The 24,412-nt window shown below is 42.2% G+C and overlaps 1 protein-coding gene across 5 annotated transcripts in view; it reads right to left on the bottom strand.

Annotated features, from left to right (window-relative positions):
• TTC28 (tetratricopeptide repeat domain 28) overlaps positions 1-24,412 on the bottom strand; it is an 81,414-nt gene that overhangs the window by 36,006 nt on the left and 20,996 nt on the right. For 3 of the 5 annotated variants that reach the window (XM_060784791.2, XM_060784793.2, XM_060784792.2), the window contains exons 3-8: positions 13,933-14,080; positions 11,931-12,203; positions 11,155-11,285; positions 9,808-10,059; positions 5,813-6,080; positions 383-1,718 (exon numbers count right to left, since the gene is read on the bottom strand). In XM_060784791.2, coding sequence (XP_060640774.2) covers positions 383-1,718; positions 5,813-6,080; positions 9,808-10,059; positions 11,155-11,285; positions 11,931-12,203; positions 13,933-14,080 — 2,408 coding nt within the window. Of the gene's footprint in view, positions 1-382; positions 1,719-5,812; positions 6,081-9,807; positions 10,060-11,154; positions 11,286-11,930; positions 12,204-13,932; positions 14,081-22,547; positions 22,720-24,412 lie in introns of those variants that run through there. The other 2 variants (XM_060784794.2, XM_060784795.2) reach the window with 1 other exon arrangement.

The following is a 24,412-nucleotide window of genomic DNA, read 5'->3' as shown; positions in this document are numbered from 1 at the left end:
TTCGTTGGGGTTTTTTGAGTTTTGTTGTTTTGCCGTTTTGTGAGTGTGTTGTTGTGTTGTTTTTCATTTTGAGTAGATATGTTTGTACCTTGTGGGTTGTGTTATGGGCATGGGAATTTTGGTTAAGTTTCATTGGGGTTTTTTTAGAGTTTTGCTGTCCGGTTGAACCAACCTAACAGATTTATATATATAGATATATAATAATATAATATGACCCCGAACTGTGTGCTGCATCCAGCTTGCGTTAGATAATAATAATATAATATATATAATAATAATATACCAACTATAATATAATATAAACAAGATTAAAACAAGAATATAAATAATAACTTAACTATAACAATAATAATATAACAATATGATATAACATGACTCCGACCTGTGTGCTGCGCCCAGCCCGCAGTAGGCCTTCTCCTGCTCATCAGCGCGCTGGAGGCTCTGTGCGGCCGAGAGGTATTTCTCGTAATGCCGTGCGGCCTCCTCGAAGTCTCCCATCGCCATGTAGCAATCCCCTAAGTGTCCATAGGCCCGGCCTCGGTCCAGTGTTGCCTGCGTCCCGGCGCGTTGTTGCAATGTGGCCAATTGCCTTTCGAAATAACCAATGGCTTCCTCATGTGCTGCAGCGTTCATCTTCGTTATCCCCATATTCCCGTAGACACGAGCTTCACCTTCGACGTCCTGCAACCCTCGCGCCAATTCGAGTTGTTCTTCATAACACTTGAACGCCATATTGTATTTCCCCAACGCGATGTAGATTGAGGCCAAATGCGCATCAGCGCGACACTCTCCGGCCACGTCCGAAGCCTCTTGATAGGCCTCTAATTCCCTGTTGTAATATCCCATTGCTTTGTCGTATTCTTTCAACGCGCGATATGCCGATCCTAATGAGGCATACGCCGCGGCTTCGAGGCAACGGCGGCCATCTTGGATTCCCACATCTAATTGTTCTTCATAGAGTTTAATTGCTCCGTGGTAATCCTTGCGATCCATCGCAATATCACCTAAATTACCCAATGCACGGAATTTCGCTGTTGCATTGCCGAGTGACAAAGACAGGAAGTGCTTCTGGCATTCCTCCGCCTTGAGGTCGTTGGACAACGCTTTGTAGGCCAATCCTAAATTACAGTAAGCTTTGGCTTGGCTTAATTTATCGTCGAGGTCCTTCGCCAAAGCGAGATCCATTTCATAGTATTTCACAGCGTCATGATAATTGCCGAGCGCGTAATGCGCGTAAGCAAGATTGTGGCAAATCTTTCCTTCATTTTCCATATCTTGCAAATCGGGCGCCAATTGGAGATAAGACTCGTAGTAAGGGACAGCTTCGGAAAATTCATTACGGGAGCAATAGAAGTTGCCCAGATTCGCCAAGGCGCGGGATTCGCTGTGAGTATCACGCAATTCGCGGGAAATGTTGAGATGGTTGCGGTAATGCTGAAGCGCACGGTCAAAGGCGCCCAAGGCTTGGTAGGCGACAGCCATGTTTCCGTGGGTGGCGGCCTGTGAGGGGCGGTCGCCCACCTCCAGGGAGATCTGCAGCTCCTGACGGTGGAAACGCAGTGCGTCCTCAAACAGGCCCAGAGCGCTGTAAGCATTGCCCATGTTGCCGAAAGCGCGCCCCTGCGCGGCATAGTCCGACAGCTCCTGCGCCACTGCCAAGTGGGTCTGGTGCAAGCGCAGCGCCCCCTGGAAATCCCCCTGCATCTGGTGAAGGATCCCTGCAAAGGAGGGGATAATAGTAATAAACATAGTAACAAATCTAACATTATAATAAATATATTCATATAATAAACAATAGTATAAAGAATGTAAATAATACAATAATCTATATAAATAAAAATGTAATCTTAGTTCGTGCTACCATCAGAACTCAAAAACCACTGGGGGAATTGACACCAAATTTGGACATAAGACACCCAACAGTCCAATTTATGTCCTCTACTCAAAAAAATTCATTTTGTCATTTGGGAATTGTTGTTGCTGGGATTTATAGTTTACCTACAATCAAAGAGCATTCTGAACTCCACCAATGATGGAATTGGGCCAAACTTAGCACACAGGGCTCCCATGACCAACAGAAAAAACTGGAAGGGTTTGGTGGACATTAACCTTGAGTTTGGGAATTATAGTCCACCCACATCAAGAGCGCACTGTGGACACAAACAATGATGGATCTGGACCAAACTTGGCACGAATATTCCATATGCCCAAATATGAACACAGATGGAGTTTTAGGGAAATACACCTTGACATTGGGGAGTTGTAGTTGCTGGGATTTATAGTTCACCTATAATCAAAGAGCATTCTGAACTCCACCAATGATGGAATTGAACCAAACATGGCATACAGGACTTCCATGACCAACAGAACACACTGGAAGGGTTTGGTGGGCATTGAGTTTGGGAGTTGTAGTTCACCTACATCCAAAGAGCACTGTGGACTCAAACAATGATGGATCTGGACCAAACTTGACACAATTATTCCATATGCCCAAATATGAACACAGATGGAGTTTGGAGGAAATAGACCTTGACATTTGGGATATGTACTTACTGGGATTTATAGTTCACTACAATTAAAGAGCATTCTGAAACCCACAAACGACAGAAATGGGGCAAACTTCCCACACAGAACCCCCATGAACAACAGAAAATACTTAAGGCCATCCAGTCCAACTCTCTTCACCAGGGCAAGAAAATGGAATCAGAGCCCTCCTGACAAAGAGCCATCCAGTCATAAATATAGATAGATAGATATGATTCTCTCTCTCACACACAGAGAGATATAGTATCATAGATTTGAAAGAGACCCTTAAAGAAGGACAATGATATGTTGCATATTCCAGAGTAGGCAAACCAGACACTCTCCACATCAACACTGACAAAGAAACAGCAAGAAATACTGTTTACTCACAAGCATAAGGAAATTACACATATTAGAAACCAACACTTTCTCATCACTTCATTTTCCAGATCACCAGACTGGGCCACAACAATGCGTGGCAGGGGACAGCTAGTAGCAATAATAAATCTGTACAAATGTGTATGTGTGTAATGTGCATGTGTGTAATGTGTATGGGTGTATGTGGTGTAAGTGTCCACCTACAAAGACAGTCTCCCACCTCCACAAACAGCTTTAATCCACAGTGCTGAGGAGCCACCAAAAGAACTGCCTCCAAGGACATTGCAGGTTCTAGACGGCACCATGAACATGTAGCCCAACCCCTGCCAATGTCTTCCCCAAACACTATACTGCCCGCCAACAAGTGAAGGCTTTCACTTGGGGACAATTTCATCCTAGATGTTCTGTTTTTCCTCCAGAATGGACATCCCAGGGTTCCTTTCTCTCTCCATTGGTGTGGAATTTGGATTTCCCCCCCCCTCCCCGCCCACTGCCTCTCCCGTTACCCTTTCCTATGACACACAGCAAACAAGAATTGATCAGAAACTGAACAAGGGGTTTGGGAAGAATTCAACATGATTTATAGGAGTTGTAGTTCACCCACATCCAGAGACCACTGTAAACCCAACCAATGACAGATCTGGGATTGATGGGATTTGAAGTACCTTCACTCACTTCCAGGGACTACTGCAACCCCCACTAAAGACAGACCGGGACCAAACTAAGCACACAGACCCCTCCATAACCCACTATATGTCCTGGTGTGGTTTGGGGGAGGATGGCCCATGGACTATGAGATTTGTAGTGCCTTCATCCGATTCGACTACCACAGTCCACTGCGACCCACACAAATGACGGACCTGGACCAAACTTGGCACACAGACGCCCCATGACCACAAAGAACATTGGGGGAAATTTATTGATTTAGGGAGTTATAGTTCATCTGCATCCAGAGAAACTGTGACCCCCACCAACAATGGACTGGGACTAAATTTGGCACAGAGAAACCTCATTAATAGCTGAACATACTGCAGGGGTTTGTTGGAATTGACCATGATGTGGGGATTGGTAGTTCACCCTTATCCAGAAACCATTGAACCCAGCTGAGGTCAGATCTGGACCTAACCTGGCATAATGTGCCTACTGTGCATACAGGCAGGGTTTGGTGGTGACTGACCTTGGATCTGGGAGTTGTAGTTCACCCTTCTCCAGAGAGGCCTGAACCCTGCCGATGCTTGGCACACAGACCCAACATGACCAACTGTGCATACAGGTGGGGTTTGGCTAAGATTGACCTTGTCATATGGGAGTTGTAGTTCACCCTTCTCTAGAGAGAACTGAACCCAGCCGACAAATGCCCTTTTCAAATAACCCGGGCATCATTGTGTCCCCAAACCAGTATATAGTAATAATACTAATATAGTAATCTATACATATATAAATGCTCTGTGGATAATGAGTACCTTAAAAACAAAAGAACCAATGAACAAAAACACACCAAATTTGGCAACAAAACGTCTCACAACACAGGGAATGACCATCACTCAAAAAAATAGGATTTTGCCATTTGGGAGTTGTCATTGCTGGGATTTATAGTTCACCTACAATCAAAGAGCATTCTGAACTCCATCCACGATGCAATTGAACCAAACTTGGCACACAGAACTCCCATGACCAACAGAAAATACTGGAAGAGTTTGGTGGGCATTGACCTTGAGTTTGGGAGTTGTAGTTCACCTACATCCAGGGAGCACTGTGGACTCAAACAATGATAGATCTGGACCAAACTTGGCACGAATACTCAATACGTCCAAATATGAACACAGATGGAGTTTGAGGGAAATAGACCTTGACATTTGGGAGTTGTAGTCACTGAGATTCACAGTTCACCTACAATCAAAGAGAATTCTGAACTCCACGAACAACAGAATCGGGGCAAACTTCCCACACAAAACCCCCATGACCAACAGAAAATACTTAAGGCTATCCAATCCAACTCCCTTCATCAGGGCAAGAAAATGTAATCAAAGTCCTCCGGACAAAGAGCCACCCAGCCATAGATATAGATAGATAGATAGATAGATAGATAGATAGATAGATAGATTGAACCAACGGGGCATACAGGACTCCTATGACCAACAGAAAACACTAGAAGGGTTTGGTGAGCATTGATCTTGAGTTTGGGAGTTGTAGTTCACCTACATCCTGAGACTACCATGGACTCAAACAATGATGGATCTGGACCAAACTTGGCACGAATATTCCATATGCCCAAATATGAACACAGATGGCGTTTGGGGAAAATAGACCTTGACATTTGGGAGTTGTAGTTATGGGGATTTATAGTTCACCTAAAATCAAAGATCATTCTGAACCCCACCAACAACAGAATTGGGTCAAACTTCCCACACAGAACCCCCATGACCAACATAAAATACTCAAGGCCATCCAGTCCAACTCCCTTCACCAGGGCAAGAAAACGTAATCAAAGCCCTCCTGACAAAGAGCCATCCAGCGATAGATTAGATAGATAGATATGATCCACACACACACAGATGTAGTATCATAGATTTGAAAGGGGCCCCTATAGAAGGACAATTATATGTTCCATGTTTCAGGGTGGGCAAACCAGACACTCTCCACATCAACACTGACAAAGAAAAAGCAAGAAATACTGTTTACCCACAAGCAGAAAGAAATGATGTATATTAGAAACCAACACTTTCTCACTACTTTATTTTCCAGATCAACAGACTGGGCCACAGCAACGCGTGGCAGGGGACAGGTAGTATAATATAAAGTAATAATAAGAACACCATCACCTAGATCTATAATACTAATAACATAATAACACCATCTGAAATATAATAATAATAAAATAAAATAATAGAAATATATAACATAATAATACCCAGGTTGGAGGCGGCGCGCCCCTGCGCAGCCCGGTCCTGGAGCTCCTGGGCTGCTTGCATCTGCTTCTGGTGGAAGTCGAGTGCGCGGTCAAGGTGGTGGAGGCCGCGGGCAGCATGACCAAGCCCAGCGAATGCACGCATCTCCATGGCCTTGTCCCCGGCCTGTGTGGCCAGCTCCAGCACCCGGTTGTGAAAGGACATAGCACGGTCAAATTGGCGCCGGAAGTGGTAGGCACTGCCCAGGTTGCTGTAGGCCCTCGCCTCCTCCTTAAAAAACCAATAAAAGAATGAGATAGAATAATAACATATAATAATAATGACTAATGAACTGACTGAAGATAGAGGAGATTGTAGAGGGGTCAATAATAACAACAATAATAGTAATACTAATGTAATATAACAAAAATATTAATGTAATAGAATAATACTGATACAGTATGATATAATACAATAAAAGAGTATAATAATAGTATTGTAATATAATAATATAATACTAATGTAATATAATCTATGTATATAATAAAAGTCAGTGTTTGTATGCGGAGGTGTATGTGGCAGCTTTCTAATTGGCTGCCACTTTCACAGGCCACTGTGCCCAGAACAAGTGACAGACCTGGACCAAACTTGGCACACATAACCCCCATGACCCCCTTTACATCCTGGTCAGGTTTGGGGGAGGACATACAAAGGATTATGGGATTTGTAGTACTTTAAAACCATTGGTTCCCACAGACCACTGTGGCCCCCAACAAAGACCGATAAAGACCAAACTCGGCACACAGAGCACCCATGACCCACTCTACATCCTACTGCAGTTTTCAGAAGGGCTGACCATGGATGATGGGACTTGAAGTACCTCCACTCACTTCCCGAGACCACTGCGACCCTCATCCCATGACCAATCAAGACCAAACTTGGCACACATAACCCCCACGACCCTCTTTAAGTCCTGGTGAGGGTTGGGGGGAGGATGGACAATGGACAATGGGATTTGTAGTACTTTCCCACTCCTTTTGTTCCCACAGACTACTGCTCCCCCCAACAAAGACCGATAAAGACCAAACGGCACACGGAGCCCCCATGACCCACTCTACATCCCACTGCTGTTTGGAGGAGGGTGGGCCATGGATGATGGGATTTGCAGTACATCCACTCATTTCCCGAGACGGCTGCAACCCTCATCCAGTGACTGATCAAGACCGAACTTGGTACACAGAGCCCCCATGACCCACTCTACATCCTGGTGCAGTTTTGAGGAGGATGGACCACAGATGATGGGACTTGAAGTACCTCAACTCACTTCCCGAGACCACTGTGACACTCATCCAATGACTGATCAAGACCAAACTTGGCACACAGAGCCCCCATGACCCACTCTACATCCTGGTGCAGTTTGGAGGATGATGGACCATGGACTATGGGATTTGCAGTACCTTCACTAACTTCCTGAGAGCACTGCGAGCCACAGAAATAACTGATAAAGACCAACCTTGGCGCACAATGCCTTTCTCAAATTACCCGGGCAATGTCGGGTCCCCAAGCTAGTGATATATAAAAATAATACATTTATTTATTAAAGACATTTCCATCTTGTCTTTACTAATAATATAGTATATTGTATATACATATATTATTTATAATATTATAATGTAATACTAGTAATCATAATACAATATTATAATTGTAAGTATATATTTACATTACATGTAATATTACTAATAATATTACAATATAATGGTATAGTGCAATATAGTAATATATAATACTGATATTGTACTATGCTAATAATATAATATATTGTATGAAAATATATATTGTAAGCTGCTCTGAGTCCCCTTCGGGGTGAGAAGGGTGGCATATAAATGCCGTAAATAAATAAATATATAGACTGAAGATAAGAGGACACAGAAGAATTGAGGGATGCAGATCAAAGAATTGAGGAAATAATAATAATAATAAGAAATAAGAAAAATATACTGCTGGGGTTTGGGGGAAATGACCTTGATTTTGGGAGGTGTAGTTCACCCTTATTCAGAGAGCACTGAACCCAACCAATGACGGCTCTTGACCAAACATGGCCGGCTGTGTGTACAGGCCTGGTTTGGGGAGGACTGACCCACGATTCTGGGAATTGTAGTTCACGCACATCGTTATGCATTTTCTAAAAAAATGAAATGAAAGACTGGCTTTTTCCTAATAAATAGTGTAACTAATTAATTAAATGATACTATCTTTCACCCCAAAACAAGTAATGCCTTTTTGAAATAACCCGGACACTGCCAGGTCTGCAAGCTAGTATATAATAAATCAGTGTTCGCATGTGTGTATGTATGTATGTCACAGCCTCCACGGGTCACTGAGACCCCCATGAATTATAAGAAAATAAAAATAATGCAATATAGTATAAGATAACACACACACACACACACACACACACACACATATATATAATACAAATGTAATATAATAAATATAATCTATATAAATAAAAATGTAATGTTAGTTCGTGCTACCATCAGAACTCAAAAACCACTGGGGGAATTGACACCAAATTTGGACACAAGACACCCAACTGTCCAATTTATGTCCTCCACTCAAAAATTTTGATTTTGTCATTTGGGAATTGTCGTTGCTGGGATTTATAGTTTACCTACAATCAAAGAGCATTCTGAACTCCACCAACGATGGAATTGGGCCAAACTCAGCACACAGGGCTCCCATGACCAACAGAAAAAACTGGAAGGGTTTGGTGGACACTGACCTTGAGTTTGGGAATTATAGTTCACCCACATCCAGAGAGCACTGTGGACTCAAACAATGATGGATCTGGACCAAACTTGGCACGAATATTCCATATGCCCAAATATGAACTCAGATGGAGTTTGGGGGAAATAGACCTTGACATTTGGGAGTTGTAGTTGCTGGGATTTATAGTTCACCTACAATCAAAGAGCATTCTGAATACCACCAATAATGGAATTCAACCAAACATGGCATACAGGACTTCCATGACCAACAGAACACACTGGAAGGGTTTGGTGGGCATTGACCTTGAGTTTGGGAGTTGTAGTTCACCTACATCCAGAGAGCACTGTGGACTCAAACAATGATGGATCTGGACCACACTTGACACAAATATTCCATATGCCTAAATATGAACAGAGATGGAGTTTGGAGGAAATAGACCTTGACATTTGGGATTTGTAGTTACTGGGATTTATAGTTCACTACAATTAAAGAGCATTCTGAAACCCACAAACGATAGAAATGGGGCAAACTTCCCACACAGAACCCCCATGACCAACAGAAAATACTTAAGGCCATCCAGTCCAACTCTCTTCACCAGGGCAAGAAAATGTAATCAGAGCCCTCCTGACAAAGAGCCATCCAGTCATAAATATAGATAGAAATATATGATTCTCTCACACACACACAGATATTGTATCACAGATTTGAAAGAGACCCTTAAAGAAGGACTATGATATGTTGCATGTTCCAGAGTAGGCAAACCAGACACTCTCCACATCAACACTGACAAAGAAACAACAAGAAACAACAAGAAATGTTTACTCACAAGCATAAAGGAATTACATATATTAGAAACCAACACTTTCTCATTACTTTATTTTCCAGATCACCAGACTGGGCCACAGCAACGCGTGGCAGGGGATAGCTAGTATATAATAAATCAGTGTTCGTATGCGTGTATGTATGTATGCCACAGCTTTCTGATTGGCTACCATTTCCACGGGTCACTGAGAACCCCACAAATGTCAGACCTGGAATGAAATTCTAATAACCCAGGCACTGCTGGGTCCCCAAGCTAGTATTATAACAAAATAATAATAATGCAATATAGTGTAAGATAACATATATATTATAATACCAATGTAATATAATATAATAATATATATAATGTAATGCAAAGTAATATAACAATATACTAATAATAATAATATAATATTTTAATACAATATTATTATAATAATGATACCTTGCAGTCGCCCAGCTCCTTAGCAAGGCGTAGGTGCTCCTCGTGGCAGCGCACTGCCTCCTCGAAGTTCCCCATGGCGATGTAGACAGCTCCCATGTTGCCCAGCTCGCGGGCTTCTGTCAGCCGCCCGGTTGGGGTCTCAAGCCCTTGTCGGGCCAGTAGGACACATTGCTTGTGGCTGGAGAGTGCGTTGGGGAAGTCCCCGATGGAGGTGTAAACGTGGCCCAGGCTGGTCAGGGCCGAGGAGGCACACTGCAGACGGAAGGAGAGAGGAAATTGAGAGGTGTCTTGAAGCATATTGAAGAATAGAGGAAAGAGACACAGGACTTTGAGGAATCGAGGAAAGAGGTCTTGATGCACATCAAAGAATTGTACATAATGTATCATTATACATCATTGTTATCATTATACGTAATCATTATCTTCTGTTATTCATTATTATTATATAATAATAATAGATAATAGAAGATAATAATAATCTATCTATCTATCTATCTATCTACCTATCTATCTATCTATCTATCTATAAATGCTCTGTGCATAATGAGTACCTTAAAAACAAAAGAACCAATGAACGAAATCACACCAAATTTGGCAACAAAACGTCTCACAACACAAGGAGCGACCATCACTCAAAAAACTATGATTTTGTCATTTGGGAGTTGTAGTTGCTGGGATATATAGTTCACCTACAATCAAAGAGCATTGTGAACTCCATCAACGATGGAATTGAACCAAACTTGGCACACAGAACTCCCATGACCAACAGAAAACACTAGAAGAGTTTGGTGGGCATTGACCTTGAGTGTTGTAGTTGTAGTTCACCTACATCCAGAAAGCACTGTGGACTCATGCAATGATGGATCTGGACCAAACTTGGCACAAATACTCAATATGCGCAAATGTGAACATTGGTGGAGTCTGGGGAAAATAGACCTTGACTTTTGGGAATTGTAGTTGCTGGGATTTATAGTTCACTACAATCAAAGAACATTCTGAACTCCACCAACGATAGAATTGGCTCAAACTTCCCACATGGAATCCCCATGACCATCAGAAAATACTGTGTTTTCTGGTGGTCTTTGGCGACCCCTCTGACACCCCTTCATGACCCCCTCAGGGGTCCCGACCCCCAGGTTGAGAAACACTGTAGTAGATAATAATAATGTATAGTAATGATAAACAATAATTATTACATTAAATAATGAACTGATTGGAGAGACACAGAGGACACTGAAGAAGAGAGGAAAGAGAAGTCTTGATGCACACTGAAGACTCGAAAAAAAGAGAGGGTTCCTGGAACATTAATTTATGCAAAAATTATGCAAATGAGGGCCTGAACTTCACCTCCCGATCCTTGAGCTTCATGGCCAGCATTAATTGCTGCCGGTGGTTTGTTAGCGCCTCGCGGTAGTTGCCTTTCGAGAAGGAGGCAGAGCCTAAGTTGCCATAGGCCCGGCACTCGCCCATCTGGTCACCTGCCAATCAATCCAAATATTAAAATATTAGAATATTAAAATATAACAAAAATATATAGCATGTGCACTATATATATACAGGGTGAGACAGCATAACTTCCTTTTTTAAAATGCGTGCCATTCAGTCGGATCCTGAACAAAAAATGCTGGCGGTCTCTGAAGGGATTTAGAGGACTATGTTTGTATGTATGTGGCGGGCAATGTTTTTCTCTGCTTTCTGATTGGCTCCCATTGCCACAGGCAACTGCGACCCCCCACGCACGACAGGCCTGGACCAAACTTGGCACACAAAAACATGGTGACCAATAGAACATACTGGGGGTGTTTGTAGGGGGAACAACTCAATCGCGTATGAGTTGTAGTTCTCCCTTATCCAGAGAGCACTAAACCCAGCCAATAACTTGGCACACAGACCCAATATGGCCAACTGTGAATATTGGCAAGATTTGGGGGTGACTGCCCTGGGAATCTGGGAGTTGTAGTACTCCCTTATTCAGAGATCAGTGAACCCAGCCAATGATGGATCTGGACCAAACTTAAGTGATATTACATAACATCTCAAAACAAACAATGCCTTCTTCTAATAATCTGGGTATCTCTGGGTCCCCAAGCTAGTAATAATAATCTAATATGATGAGCACATACCAAGGGCCTTGGCGGTGCTGAGGTCCTGCTGCATGTAGTGTATGCTGCGTTCTGTTTGGCCGAGGGCCCAGTGGGCGGCAGAGAGGGCGGAGAGGACGGAGCCACGCAGGCGGAGGCTGCAGGTCCCGATCTTCAGGGCGGCCTCCAGCACCACCACGGATGCCCCCTGCTGGCCGGAGGTCAGCAGCTCCTGCCCGATGACCGAGACCACCACGAAGGCGCTCTTGTCCAGCCCCATGCGCTGCAGCTGTGCATATGTCGGCTCCAGGGAAGCTAGGGGAAAACAGTATAAAAATGAGGGGGGGGGGCTTCAAGGAAGGACTTAGACCCCACCCACTTGCTACAAGGGAACCTAGGGAAAGAGGGTACGCAAGTGAGGGGAAGGAGCGAGGCCTAGCAGTCAATGGAAAGCCTTAAGCCATACCCCCTTCTACAAAATAATAATACATCATAAGTCTCAAGAAGTCTGCGCTCTGAGCAGTCCCAAAGTCTAAAGAAGTCTGTGCTTGTTTCAGAGTGGATCATGTGGTTTGCAGCCTCTCCCACAACTTCTCAGGAAAAAACATAGAGAAAGAAAAGAAAGCTGCATACCAGAACATACATACAGGAAGCAGGCAGCAACAGGTTGATAGACAAATAAATTACTACAGGAAGCTTTAAGGTGTTTGCCATTTCCAACATACCCCTACCCAAGGCCCCTCCCACCTCTGGGACGGGGCCTAGGCAACGGACATGGCATGTCCTACCTCGCAAGGAGGACCTCATGGGGGCCTCAATAATATTATAACAATATTATAAAAATATTATAATTATATTATTATTATTATTATTATTATTATTAAGATAATAATAAAATACTGGATAATAATACTGTCTAATAATAATATATAATAATGATGGGTATTAGATAAAAATTATATATAAAGATAATACTAGGTAAAAGTCAGTACAAAGCCTTAGGCCCCACCCATGAGAGGTGTGGCCATGCAAATGAGGGGGTGTGCCCTGGGCTTTAGGGGTCCTGAGCCAGGACCAAGGCAAAGACAGATGGCCAACTGTCAGGGGTGATTTGAATGCAATATTCCTGCTTCTTGGCAGGGGGTTGGACTGGATGGCTCATGAGGTCTCTTCCAACTCTTTGATTCTATGATTCTACGGATAATAATATGATAATAATGTAATATAAAAATAATATATGATAACAATAATAATATAATAATATAAAAATGGATAATAATGTAATGATAATAATATAGGCTACTAATAATGCATAACATAATAATAATAAAAATATTAGATGATAATAACATAATTTATTATATGTAATGATAATAATAATAATGATAATAATAACATATTATGATAATAATAGTAAGATAATAATAGATAATCATTATAATGTATAATATTATAAAATAATAATGGATAATAAAATAATATAACAATAATAATACGTATGATAATAATAATGGATAATAATAAAAGAGAATAATAATATATAATGATAATAACAATAGATAATAACAGATATTAATTGAAGGTAATTATAATGTATAATAATTTTAGATAATAGTAATAATAGGTAACAATATGATGATAATAATAATAATAATCATAATAATAGGTAAGAGTCAGGGGAAAGCCTCCTAGGCCCCGCCCACCTCTGGGGTGCAGCCAGACAACTGAGTAGGTTCCTGGTGACCTATGGCGAGAGGGGATGCAAATGAAGGGGGAGGAGCAAGGTCTAGCAGTCAGGAGAATGCCTTCAGAGGCTCTGGACATGCAAATGAGGGGGGATGCATCCTGGGTGTGTCCTACCTTGCAAGGAGGTCTTTGATAATGATAATGGATAATAATGACAATGAATAATAATATTAGATAATAATAAACTATAATGGTACTAATAATAATGGATAATATTAGATAATAATATTTACAATAATAATAATAATAATGGATAATAGAAATAATAATAATAGTAAAAATAATCCTTCAGTCCTACCTCGCAAGGGTGACTTGAGTGCAGCCTCGCTGATGCCGAGGAGGAGCTGGAGGCTCTTGGGGTCCTGGGCCAGGCCCGAGGCAAAGGCCGCCAGAGCGTCCCCGTGGCGGCCCAGGTACTGCAACGCCACCCCCTGGCGGAAGTAGGCCTGGTGTAAGAGAAACAGAGACAGGAAATGAATACAGTGTGTGCAGCCCTTAATTGAAAATGTGTATGTGGCAGAGATGTCCAGAGAGCCTCCCACCTCCACAAACAGCTACAGCCACAGTGCTGAAAAGCCACCGAAAGCTCTTCCTTCAAGGACATTGCAGGTTACAGCGGGCACCATGACCATGTCTTCCAACCCCTGCCAATGTCCTCCCCAAACACCCTACTTCCCCCCACGCAAGGAATGCTTTCATTCGGGGACAATTTCATCCTAGATGTTCTGTTTTATGGACATCCCAGGGTTCCTCTCTCTCTCTCTCCCCATTGGTGTGGAATTTGCATGACCCCGCCCATTGCCTCTCCCTTAACCCTTTCCTACGGCACACAGCAAACAAGAATTGATCATCAACTGAAGAAGAGGTTGGAGGGAATTGACCTTGATTTATAGGCGTTGCAGTTCACCTGCATCCAGAGAGCACTGTGAACCGAACCAATGATGGGTCTGGACCACACTTGCGATGGGTGATGGGATTTGCAGTACTTTCACTCTCATCCTGAGACCACTGCGATCCCCACAAATCATGGGCCTGGACCAAACTTGCCACACAGACCCCCCCCCCCCCCATGATCTAGTTTACGTCTTGGTGCAGATTTGGGAATGACCTACCCACATGGGAGTTGTAGTTCACCCTGCACCCAGAGCACTCTGAACCCCACCAGTGACAGATCTGGACCAAACATGCACACAGAACCCTGGTGACCAACGGTACATACTAGAGGTGTTTGTGGGGGGGACCAATCTACCCACATGGGAGTTGTAGTTCACCCTGCACCCAGAGCACTCTGAATCCCACCAGTGACAGATCTGGACCAAACATGCACACAGAACCCTGGTGACCAACTGAACATACTAGAGGTGTTTGTGGGGGGGGGGGACCAATCTACCCACATGGGAGTTGTAGTTCACCCTGCACCCAGAGCACTCTGAATCCCACCAGTGACAGATCTGGACCAAACATGCACACAGAACCCTGGTGACCAACAGAACATACTAGAGGTGTTTGTGGGGGGGGGGGGGAACCAATCTACCCACATGGGAGTTGTAGTTCACCCTGCACCCAGAGCACTCTGAATCCCACCAGTGACAGATCTGGACCAAACATGCACACAGAACCCTGGTGACCAACAGAACATACTAGAGGTGTTTGTGGGGGGACCGACCTACCCACGTGGGAGTTGTAGTTAATCCTACACTCAGAGCACTCTGAACCCCACCAATGACGGATCTAGACCAAACATGGCACACAGACCCAACATGCCCAACTGTGAGTACAGTCAGAGTTTGGGGGAATTTGGGAGTTGTAGTTCACCTGAATCCAGATAGCACTAAACCCAACTAACATCGGCTCTGGACCAAACACACAGAGACCCAACAAGGACAACTGTGAATACAAGCCTAGTTTGGGGAGGGAATTGTAGTTCACCCACATCCTTTTGCATTTTCTAATGGGGGCATTCATAAAAAAACAAATCAAAAACTGGCTTTTTTCTAATAAATAGTATTATTAATTAACTAAATGATATTATCTTTCACCCCAAAACAAACAATGCCTTTTTCAAATAACCTGGGCATCACTGGGTACCCAAGCTAGTCCATAATAAAAGTGAAAATACATATGTATGTATATGGCTGGGGTGTCCAGTTCCACAGAGAGGGTCTCACTTACACAAAAATCTGTATCTTCCACTACTCTGGAGACAGCAATGGCCCTCCCTCCAATGACATGGCAGGCTATATTGATTGCCATGAATATGTCCAAGCACCCTGCCAATGTCCTTCCCAAACACCATAATCCCACCAACCAAGGAATGCTTTCATTCGGGAACAATTTCATTCTAGATTTTACGTGTTTCCTCCACCACAGACATCACAGTTTTTCTTTCTCTCTCAGTTGGTGTGGAATTTGAATGATCCCACCCACTGCCTCTCCCTTAACTCTTTTCAACTCTGTCTGCACAACAAACAGATCAGAACTAATCAACAACTAAAATACTGGAGGAGTTTGGGGGATTGACTCCACATGATGGAACATGATGGACCAGATTTGGCACGCAGAATCCCAATTACCAGGTCTGGAGAGAATTCACCTTGGTTTATACACACGTTGGATTTGGTTTTCTGCCAGGGATGGGAGCATGGTGGCGGTGTTGAGGAGTTGACCATCTCTCCGTTGCCATGGACCGACCACTACCTGGCCAGATTTAGACTCACTGCATCTCCTAACCTCCGCAGGGGTGGGGGACCCATTAGGTTGGTCCGCCCCAAGAGGCTTATGGATCCAGATGGATTCCTGATGGCTCTTGGGGAGTTTCCCGCCACCTCCGTAGGTGAACCTCTTGATGCCCTGGTCACTCTCTGGAATGGGGAGATGACTAGGGCAATAGACATGATTGCTCCAGAACGTCCCCTCTCAAGTAGCCGAGCTAAACCAGCTCCTTGGTTCAATGAGGAGTTGGCAGCGATGAAGCGAAGGAAGAGGGAACTAGAGAGCGTGTGGCGTTCGGATCCGAGCGAACCAAATCAAACACGGTTTGTGTCCTTTCTAAGGGCATATGCCGCTGCAATAAAGGCCGCAAAGAAATCTTTCTTTGCGACCACTAATGCGTCTGCAAAGAACCGTCTGGCTGAGCTGTTTCGAGCTGTCAGAGGCCTTTTAAATCCCACCACTCAGGATGGGAGCCCTGACAACTCGGCAGCCCGCTGTGAAGCTTTTGCTCAGTTCTTTGCAGACAAAGTCACTTTGATCTGTTCTGGTCTGGATACCACATTAACGGCAGTCTCTGAGGATGTAGCTGGAACATCTGCTTGTCCGGTTTTAATGGATTCATTTCAATTGGTGAAACCTGAGGATGTGGACAAGATACTTAGAGGAATGAGGCCTACCACATGCATCCTAGACCCCTGCCCATCCTGGCTTTTGAAGGAAGCCAGAGAGGGATTGGCCGAGTGGGTAAAGGTGGTGGTTAATGCCTCCCTTTGGGAAGGCAGCATTCCAGTGAGCTTAAAACAAGCTATAATAAAACCGCTGTTGAAAAAACCATCACTGGACCCCACTCAATTCGTCAACTTTCGGCCAGTTTCCAATCTCGCCTTTTTGGGCAAAGTCCTGGAACGTGTGGTGGCTTCACAACTCCAGGTATTCTTGGAAGACACGGATTATCTGGATTCGGCACAGTCTGGCTTTAGGCCGGGACATGGAACTGAAACAGTCTTGGTCGCCTTAGTTGATGATCTACATCGGGAGCTGGACAGGGGGAGTGTGTCCTTGTTAGTTCTGCTGGACCTCTCAGCGGCCTTCGATACCGTCGACCACGGTATCCTTCTGGGACGCCTCGCGGGAATGGGCCTTGGAGGCACTGTTCTGCAGTGGCTCCAGTCCTTCCTAGAGGGTCGATCTCAGAAGGTGTTGCTGGGGGACACCTGTTCTGCCCCACAACCATTGTCTTGTGGGGTTCCACAGGGATCAATATTGTCTCCCATGTTGTTTAACATCTACATGAAGCCGCTGGAGGAGATCATCTGGAGTTTCGGGGTACGGTGTCATCTGTACACGGATGATGTCCAACTCTGTCACTCCTTTCCACCTGCTACTAAGGAGGCTGTTCAGGTCCTGAACCGGTGCTTGGCCGCTGTAACGGTCTGGATGAGGGCGAACAAATTGAAATTGAATCCAGACAAGACAGAGGTACTCCTGGTCAGTCGCAAGGCCGAACAGGGCAAAGGGTTACAGCCTGTGTTGGATGGGGTCACAGTCCCCCTGAAGGCGCAGGTTCGCAGCTTGGTTGTGATCTTGGACTCGTTGCTGAGCCTGGAACCCCAGGTTTCAGTGGTGACCAGGGGAGCATTCGCACAGTTAAAACTTGTGCGCCAGCTGCGCCCATACCTTGGGAAGTCTGACTTGGCCACGGTAGTCCACGCTCTGGTTACATCCCGTATAGACTACTGCAACGCTCTCTACGTGGGGTTGCCTCTGAAGACTGCTTGGAAGCTTCAAATGGTCCAGCGTTCGGCAGCCAGGTTGCCAACAGGAGCGGCACTCAGGGAGCATACTACTCCTCTGTTGCGCCAGCTCCACTGGCTGCCAGTTTGCTACCGGGCACAATTCAAAGTGCTGGCTTTAGCCTATAAAGCCCTAAATGGTTCTGGCCCTACTTACCTCTCCGAACGCATCTCCTCCTATGAACCAACTAGGACACTAAGATCATCTGGGGAGGCCCTGCTCTCTGTCCTGTCTGCATCACAGGCGCACTTGGCGGGGATGAGAGACAGGGCCTTCTCAGTGGTGGCCCTTCGGCTGTGGAACGCCCTGCCTGCAGATATCAGATTGGCTCCCTCCCTGCTGGCGTTTCGGAGGAAAGTGAAGACCTGGCTGTTCGAACAAGCATTTGATTAAACAGTGTAATTGAACATAGGAATACGGAATAATGGATGATGAGACTGGATTCTGATTTTACTGTTGTTATACGGATGTTTAATGATTTATGTTACAATTGTTTTTAATTGCCCTGTACTTGTCTCTTGATGTTTTGTATTGATGTTGTTCACCGCTTTGAGTCGCCTGAGGGCTGAGAAAAGCAGTATATAAATAAAGTGAAGTAAATAAATAAATAAATTATAGCCATTGTAGATACTGGGATTTATAGTTCACCTATAGAGCACTCTGGACCCCACCAATGATGGCCCTGGACCTCACCCATGATCAACAAAAAATACAGGAGGGATGAATTATAGTTCACCGAATCCAGAGAGCACTGTGAACACAAACAACAATGGATCTGTACCAAATTTGGCATGCATACCCGATATGCAAAAATCTGAATATTGGTAGGTTTGGGGTGGAATTGGCCTTGACATTTGTTAGTTGCAGCTACTGGGATTTATAGTTCACCTGCAATCAAAGAGCACTCTGAACGCCACCAATGATGGACCTGGACCTAATTCGGCACACAACTGAACGTACTGTTTTATTCTTATATATTTGTATATTTGAAGTTATGATGTTTTTGATTGTGAGTCGCTTTGAGTTTCCATATGGAAAGATAAAGCGGGAAATAAATAAATATAATAGATAATAATACAATAATATAAGAATGGTATATAATAATAGATAATATTTATGCATTTATTTATTTATATACCACTTTTCTCACCCCTGGGGGGACTCAAAGCAGTTTACAAAAAAAAAAAATGGCAAAATTCAATGCCTTACATACATAAACCAAAACTCAAATCAACAACATATAACTAGGCATAAAATCAATAGGACAATTCACCATAAGATAAAAGGACATTTAAAACATTAATTATAAGAATTATAGCACCTAATACAAAACCTTTCTCTTCCGACAAGCTTTTGATGGGTGAATAACTCAGGACTATGTCTGTTCTTGTTTTTATTGTATTTTAAAGTTAATTGTATTGTTTTAATCTACTGCTGCAAACCGCTCCAAGCCAAATTGGGAGTAGCGGTATACAAGTCAAATAAATAAAATAAAATAAAAATAATAAAAGCATTAAAATCATATGATCCAACTTGTAGCCTGGGTCATTCCAAATGTTGATTGCGCATATTCCATATTTGCTTCTTGTATTGTATTACTAGTCAAAATCTTGGTTTCATAATTTTATTTATTTATTTATTTCGCATACGTCTATCCCGCCCTTCTCAACCGCCGAGGGGGGGCTCAGGGCGGCTTACAAAAGGCGCAATGCGATGCTTACACAATCATGTCTTTGTTCTCTTTCTGAAGGCCAGGAGGGCGGACACAGATCTAATCTCACTTGGGAGAGAGTTCCAGAGTCGAGGAGCCACCACTGAGAAGGCCCTGTCTCTAGTCCCCACCAACCGTACTTGCAAAACAAGAGCCTCCCCAGAAGACCTTAGCCTCTGTGATAGTTCATAAAGGGAGATACGTTCGGACAGGTAAGCTGTATTATTATTATACTTTATTAATGATAATAATGTATAATAATAATAATGTATAATAATAATAATAGACCCAAAGAAGAAAATAATAAAGAAATGGAGGTGAGCATTCCTTATATTATATATTATAAATATAATAATTAATACATATAATACATATATTATTATAATAATAATAAAAATATTGTTTTAATAATACAATATAAGAACATTAGTAATAAGAATAATACACTTGATCTTAGCCAAGTCTTTTTATAACATGTTTTTAATTTGCTTATATATCTGACATACTTGGGAACTGCGATTCCCTTTCCCTGGGCACCTGTGCCGCATTCTATGTTGTGCTGGTCACAGACCATAATAAATCATTCGTTGATAGTAATAAGAACATAATAATATATCAATATAATAACAAATATGATAGTAATATAATAATATAATATAATAATAAAAATTAAAACTATTTTTTTTGTCGTGTCAGGAGCATCCTGTTGTGAGAGAATTGGCCGTCTGCAAGGACGTTGCCCAGGGGATGCCCGGATGATTTTGATGGTTTTATCATCCTTGTGGGAGGCTTCTCTCATGTCCCCGCATGAGGAGCTGGAGCTGATAGAGGGAGCTCATCCGCCTCTCCCCGGATTTGAACCTACGACCTGTCAGTCTTCAGTCCTGCCAGCACGGGGGTTTGACCCACTGCGCCACCTATTAAATTACTAATATAATACAATATAATATAATAATATAATACAATATAATATAATACAATACAATATAATATAATATGCGCTTGGTGGGGACGAGAGACAGGGCCTTCTCAGTGGCGGCCCCTTGGCTGTGGAATGCCCTGCCTGCAGATATCAGATTGGCCCCCTCCCTGCTGGCGTTTCGGAGGAAAGTGAAGACCTGGCTGTTCGAACAAGCATTTGATTAAACAGTGTAATTGAACATAGGAATACGGAATAATGGATGACGAGACAGGATTCTGATTTTTCTGTTGAGGCGCTAATGATTGTTATACTGATGTTAATGATTTATGTGATAATTGTTTTTAATTGCCCTATACTTGTTTTGTGATATTTTGTACTGATGTTGTTCACCGCTTTGAGTCGCCTGAGGGCTGAGAAAAGCGGTATATAAATAAAGTAAATAAATAAATAAATAAATAAATACAGTAATTTAATATACTAATAAGAAATAATACATAGTAATAACATAATAAAATATACTAATAATATAATAAATTGATACAATATTACCTTATTATAATATAAAATAAAAAATATAATAGTAATAATAGAATATAAAATATGAAATATGCTAAATGTAATAATATAAAATAAATAGAATAATAAATAAATATATTATTCTATTTAGTATATATTATAATAATAAAGTACAACACAATTACTGTACTATAACAGTTACAATAATAAATACACATAATATAATATAACAATATATAATAATAAAATATAATAAATATATTATATATTATAATAATAAAGTATATATTATAATAAAGTACAAAAATAATATACTATAATAGAATAAATACACATAATATAATAAACTACAAAAATTAATATACTATAATAGTTATAATAAATACATATAATATAATAATATATAATATAATAAATATACTATTATTATATTTAGTATATATTATAACAATAAAGTACAAAAAATTAATATACTATAATAGTTAGAATAAATACACATAATATAATAATATATAATAATATAATAAATATACTATTATTATATTTAGTATATATTATAATAATGTACAAAAAATTAACATACTATAATAGAATAAATACACATAATATAATAATATATAATAATGTAATAAATATACTATTATTATATTTAGCATATAATATAATAATAAAGTACAAATTTAATATACTATAATAGTTATAATAATAAATACACATAATATAACAATATATAATAATATAATAAATATACTATTATTATATTTAGCATATATTATAATAATAAAGTACAAAAAATTAATATACTATAATAGTTATAATAATACACATAATATAACAATATATAATAATAAAATATAATAATTATATATAATAATAAAGTATATATTATAATAAAGTACAAAAAATTAATATATTATAATAGTTATAATAAATACACATAATAATATATAATAATATATTAAATATAATAATATATTATACTAACAGAATATAAAAAACTATAGTAGGGAAGAATGAAGAAAGTGGAAGGAAGGGAAAAAAGGAAAGAAAAGAAAGAAGGAATAAATGGATAATAGATAATAATAGGATAATAACACAAAGGCTCAAAGAAGGGAAAGAATGAAGAGAGAGAAGCCTTCCTTCCTTCCTTATAAGGCCTTATATCTACCTGGCCCCCCTTCCCCAAGCCTTCATTTGCATATATTTGCATACATCTGCATGCATTTACATCAACAGAGGTAACAGAGAGAGACCTGACCTTCTTCCTGGGCTGCCATTTCATCATCCTCGCTCAGGCCCCGCCCCTTCTGGGAGAAAAGGAGGCGGGGCCAAAGGGAAGGGGCGGGGCTTCGAAGAGAAACAGAGAGAAAAGAGAAAGACTTCTCGCTCCGCTCTCGAAGCCCAAAATGCACCGCGCACGCGCAGCTCCTTCTTTATGAGGGAGGAATGAGAGCGAAAGGGCGTGTCTCCCGACAGGACACTTCTGCGCACGCGCGGCTTCTACCTGAAGTATCAGAGGTGGCTTCTACGCAGGCGCGATTTCTTTGTGAGGGAAAGAAAGGCTATTTGCAGGCGCGGCTCCGTTAGGGAAGTGAATGGAAGGGGCGTGGCCCACATAAGGAGGCCTCTGCGCAGGCGCGGATTTCTTCCGCTCGCAATAGAGGGGCGTGGCTATAAAGAGGAGGGAAAGGCTTTTTGCATGGGCGCGGCTTCTTTGTGAGCGAGGGTAAGGGGCGTGGCTCTAAAGTGGAAGGAGGGACCCCCAAAAATCTTCTTTTGCGCAGGCGCGGCTTCTTTGTGAGGGAAATAGAAGGGGCGTGGTTATATACAGGAAGAGAAAGGCTTCTGCGCAAGCGCGGCTCCGCTTGTGAGGTTAAGATAAGGAAAGGGGGCGTGGCTATTACAGTGAATGAAGGGTTTTGAGCTGGAGCGGCTCTAGTTGTAAGGCCTTTCTATTGACTATTATACATTATATTTCTTACTAGCTGTGCCCTGCCACGCGTTGCTGTGGCCTATAGTAAGAATTTTCAAAATAGAGGTAGATATCTGGACTATTATGAAAGAGAGGTACCTTCCTATTCCTTCCCCTCTTTTTCTTCCCCTTCCCCTTTCTCTCCTTTCTTCCTTCTCTACCTCTTTCTTTCATTCCTTATTTCACTCTTTGGTTTCATCCTTCCTCCTCTCTTTCCTTCCTTCCCCCCCCCCCTTTCCCTCCTTCATTCCTTCCCTTTTTCCCTCCCTTCTTTCTTCTCTCCTTCCTTCTTTCCTTCCTTTTTTCCCTCTCTCCTTTCTTCTCTCCTTCCTTCTTTCCTTCTTTCCCTCCCTCCTTCTCTCTTTCCTTCCTTCCCCCTTTCCCTCCTTCATTCCTTCCCTTTTTCCCTCCCTTCTTTCTTCTCTCCTTCCTTCTTTCCTTCCTTTTTTCCCTCTCTCCTTTCTTCTCTCCTTCCTTCTTTCCTTTTTTCCCTCCCTCCTTCTCTCTTTCCTTCCTTCCCCCTTTCCCTCCTTCATTCCTTCTCTTTCCCTCCCTCCTTCTCTCCTTCCTTCTTTCCTTCCTTTTTTCCCTCCCTCCTTTCTTCTCTCCTTCCTTCCTTCTTTCCTTCCTTTTTTCCCTCCCTCCTTCTCTCTTTCCTTTCTTCTCGCCTTCCTTCCTTCTTTCCTTCCTTTTTTCCTTCCCTCCTTCTCTCTTTCCTTCCTTCCTCTTTCCCTCCTTCATTCCTTCCCCTTTTCCCTCCCTCCTTTCTTCTCTCCTTCCTTCCTTCTTTCCTTCCTTTTTTCCCTCCCTCCTTCTCTCTTTCCTTCCTTCCTTCACCCTTTCCCTCCTTCATTCCTTCCCTTTTCCCTCCCTCCTTTCTTCTCTCCTTACTTCTTTCCCTCCATCCTTTTCTCTTTCCTTCCTTCCCCCTTTCCCTCCTTCATTCCTTCCCTTTTTCCTTCCCTCCTTTCTTCTCTCCTTCCTTCCCTCCTTCCTTTTTCCCTCCCTCCTTCTCTCTTTCCTTCCTTCCTTCCCCCTTTCCCTCCTTCATTCCTTCCCTTTCCCCCTCCCTCCTTTCTTATCTCCTTCCTTCACTTCTTTCCTTCTTTCCCTCCATCCTTCTCTCTTTCCTTCCTTCCCCCTTTCCCTCC

Source organism: Anolis sagrei, chromosome X, assembly GCF_037176765.1.
Source record: "Anolis sagrei isolate rAnoSag1 chromosome X, rAnoSag1.mat, whole genome shotgun sequence".
Taxonomy (NCBI): domain Eukaryota; kingdom Metazoa; phylum Chordata; class Lepidosauria; order Squamata; family Dactyloidae; genus Anolis; species Anolis sagrei.
This window is presented reverse-complemented; position numbering and strand designations above follow the sequence as displayed.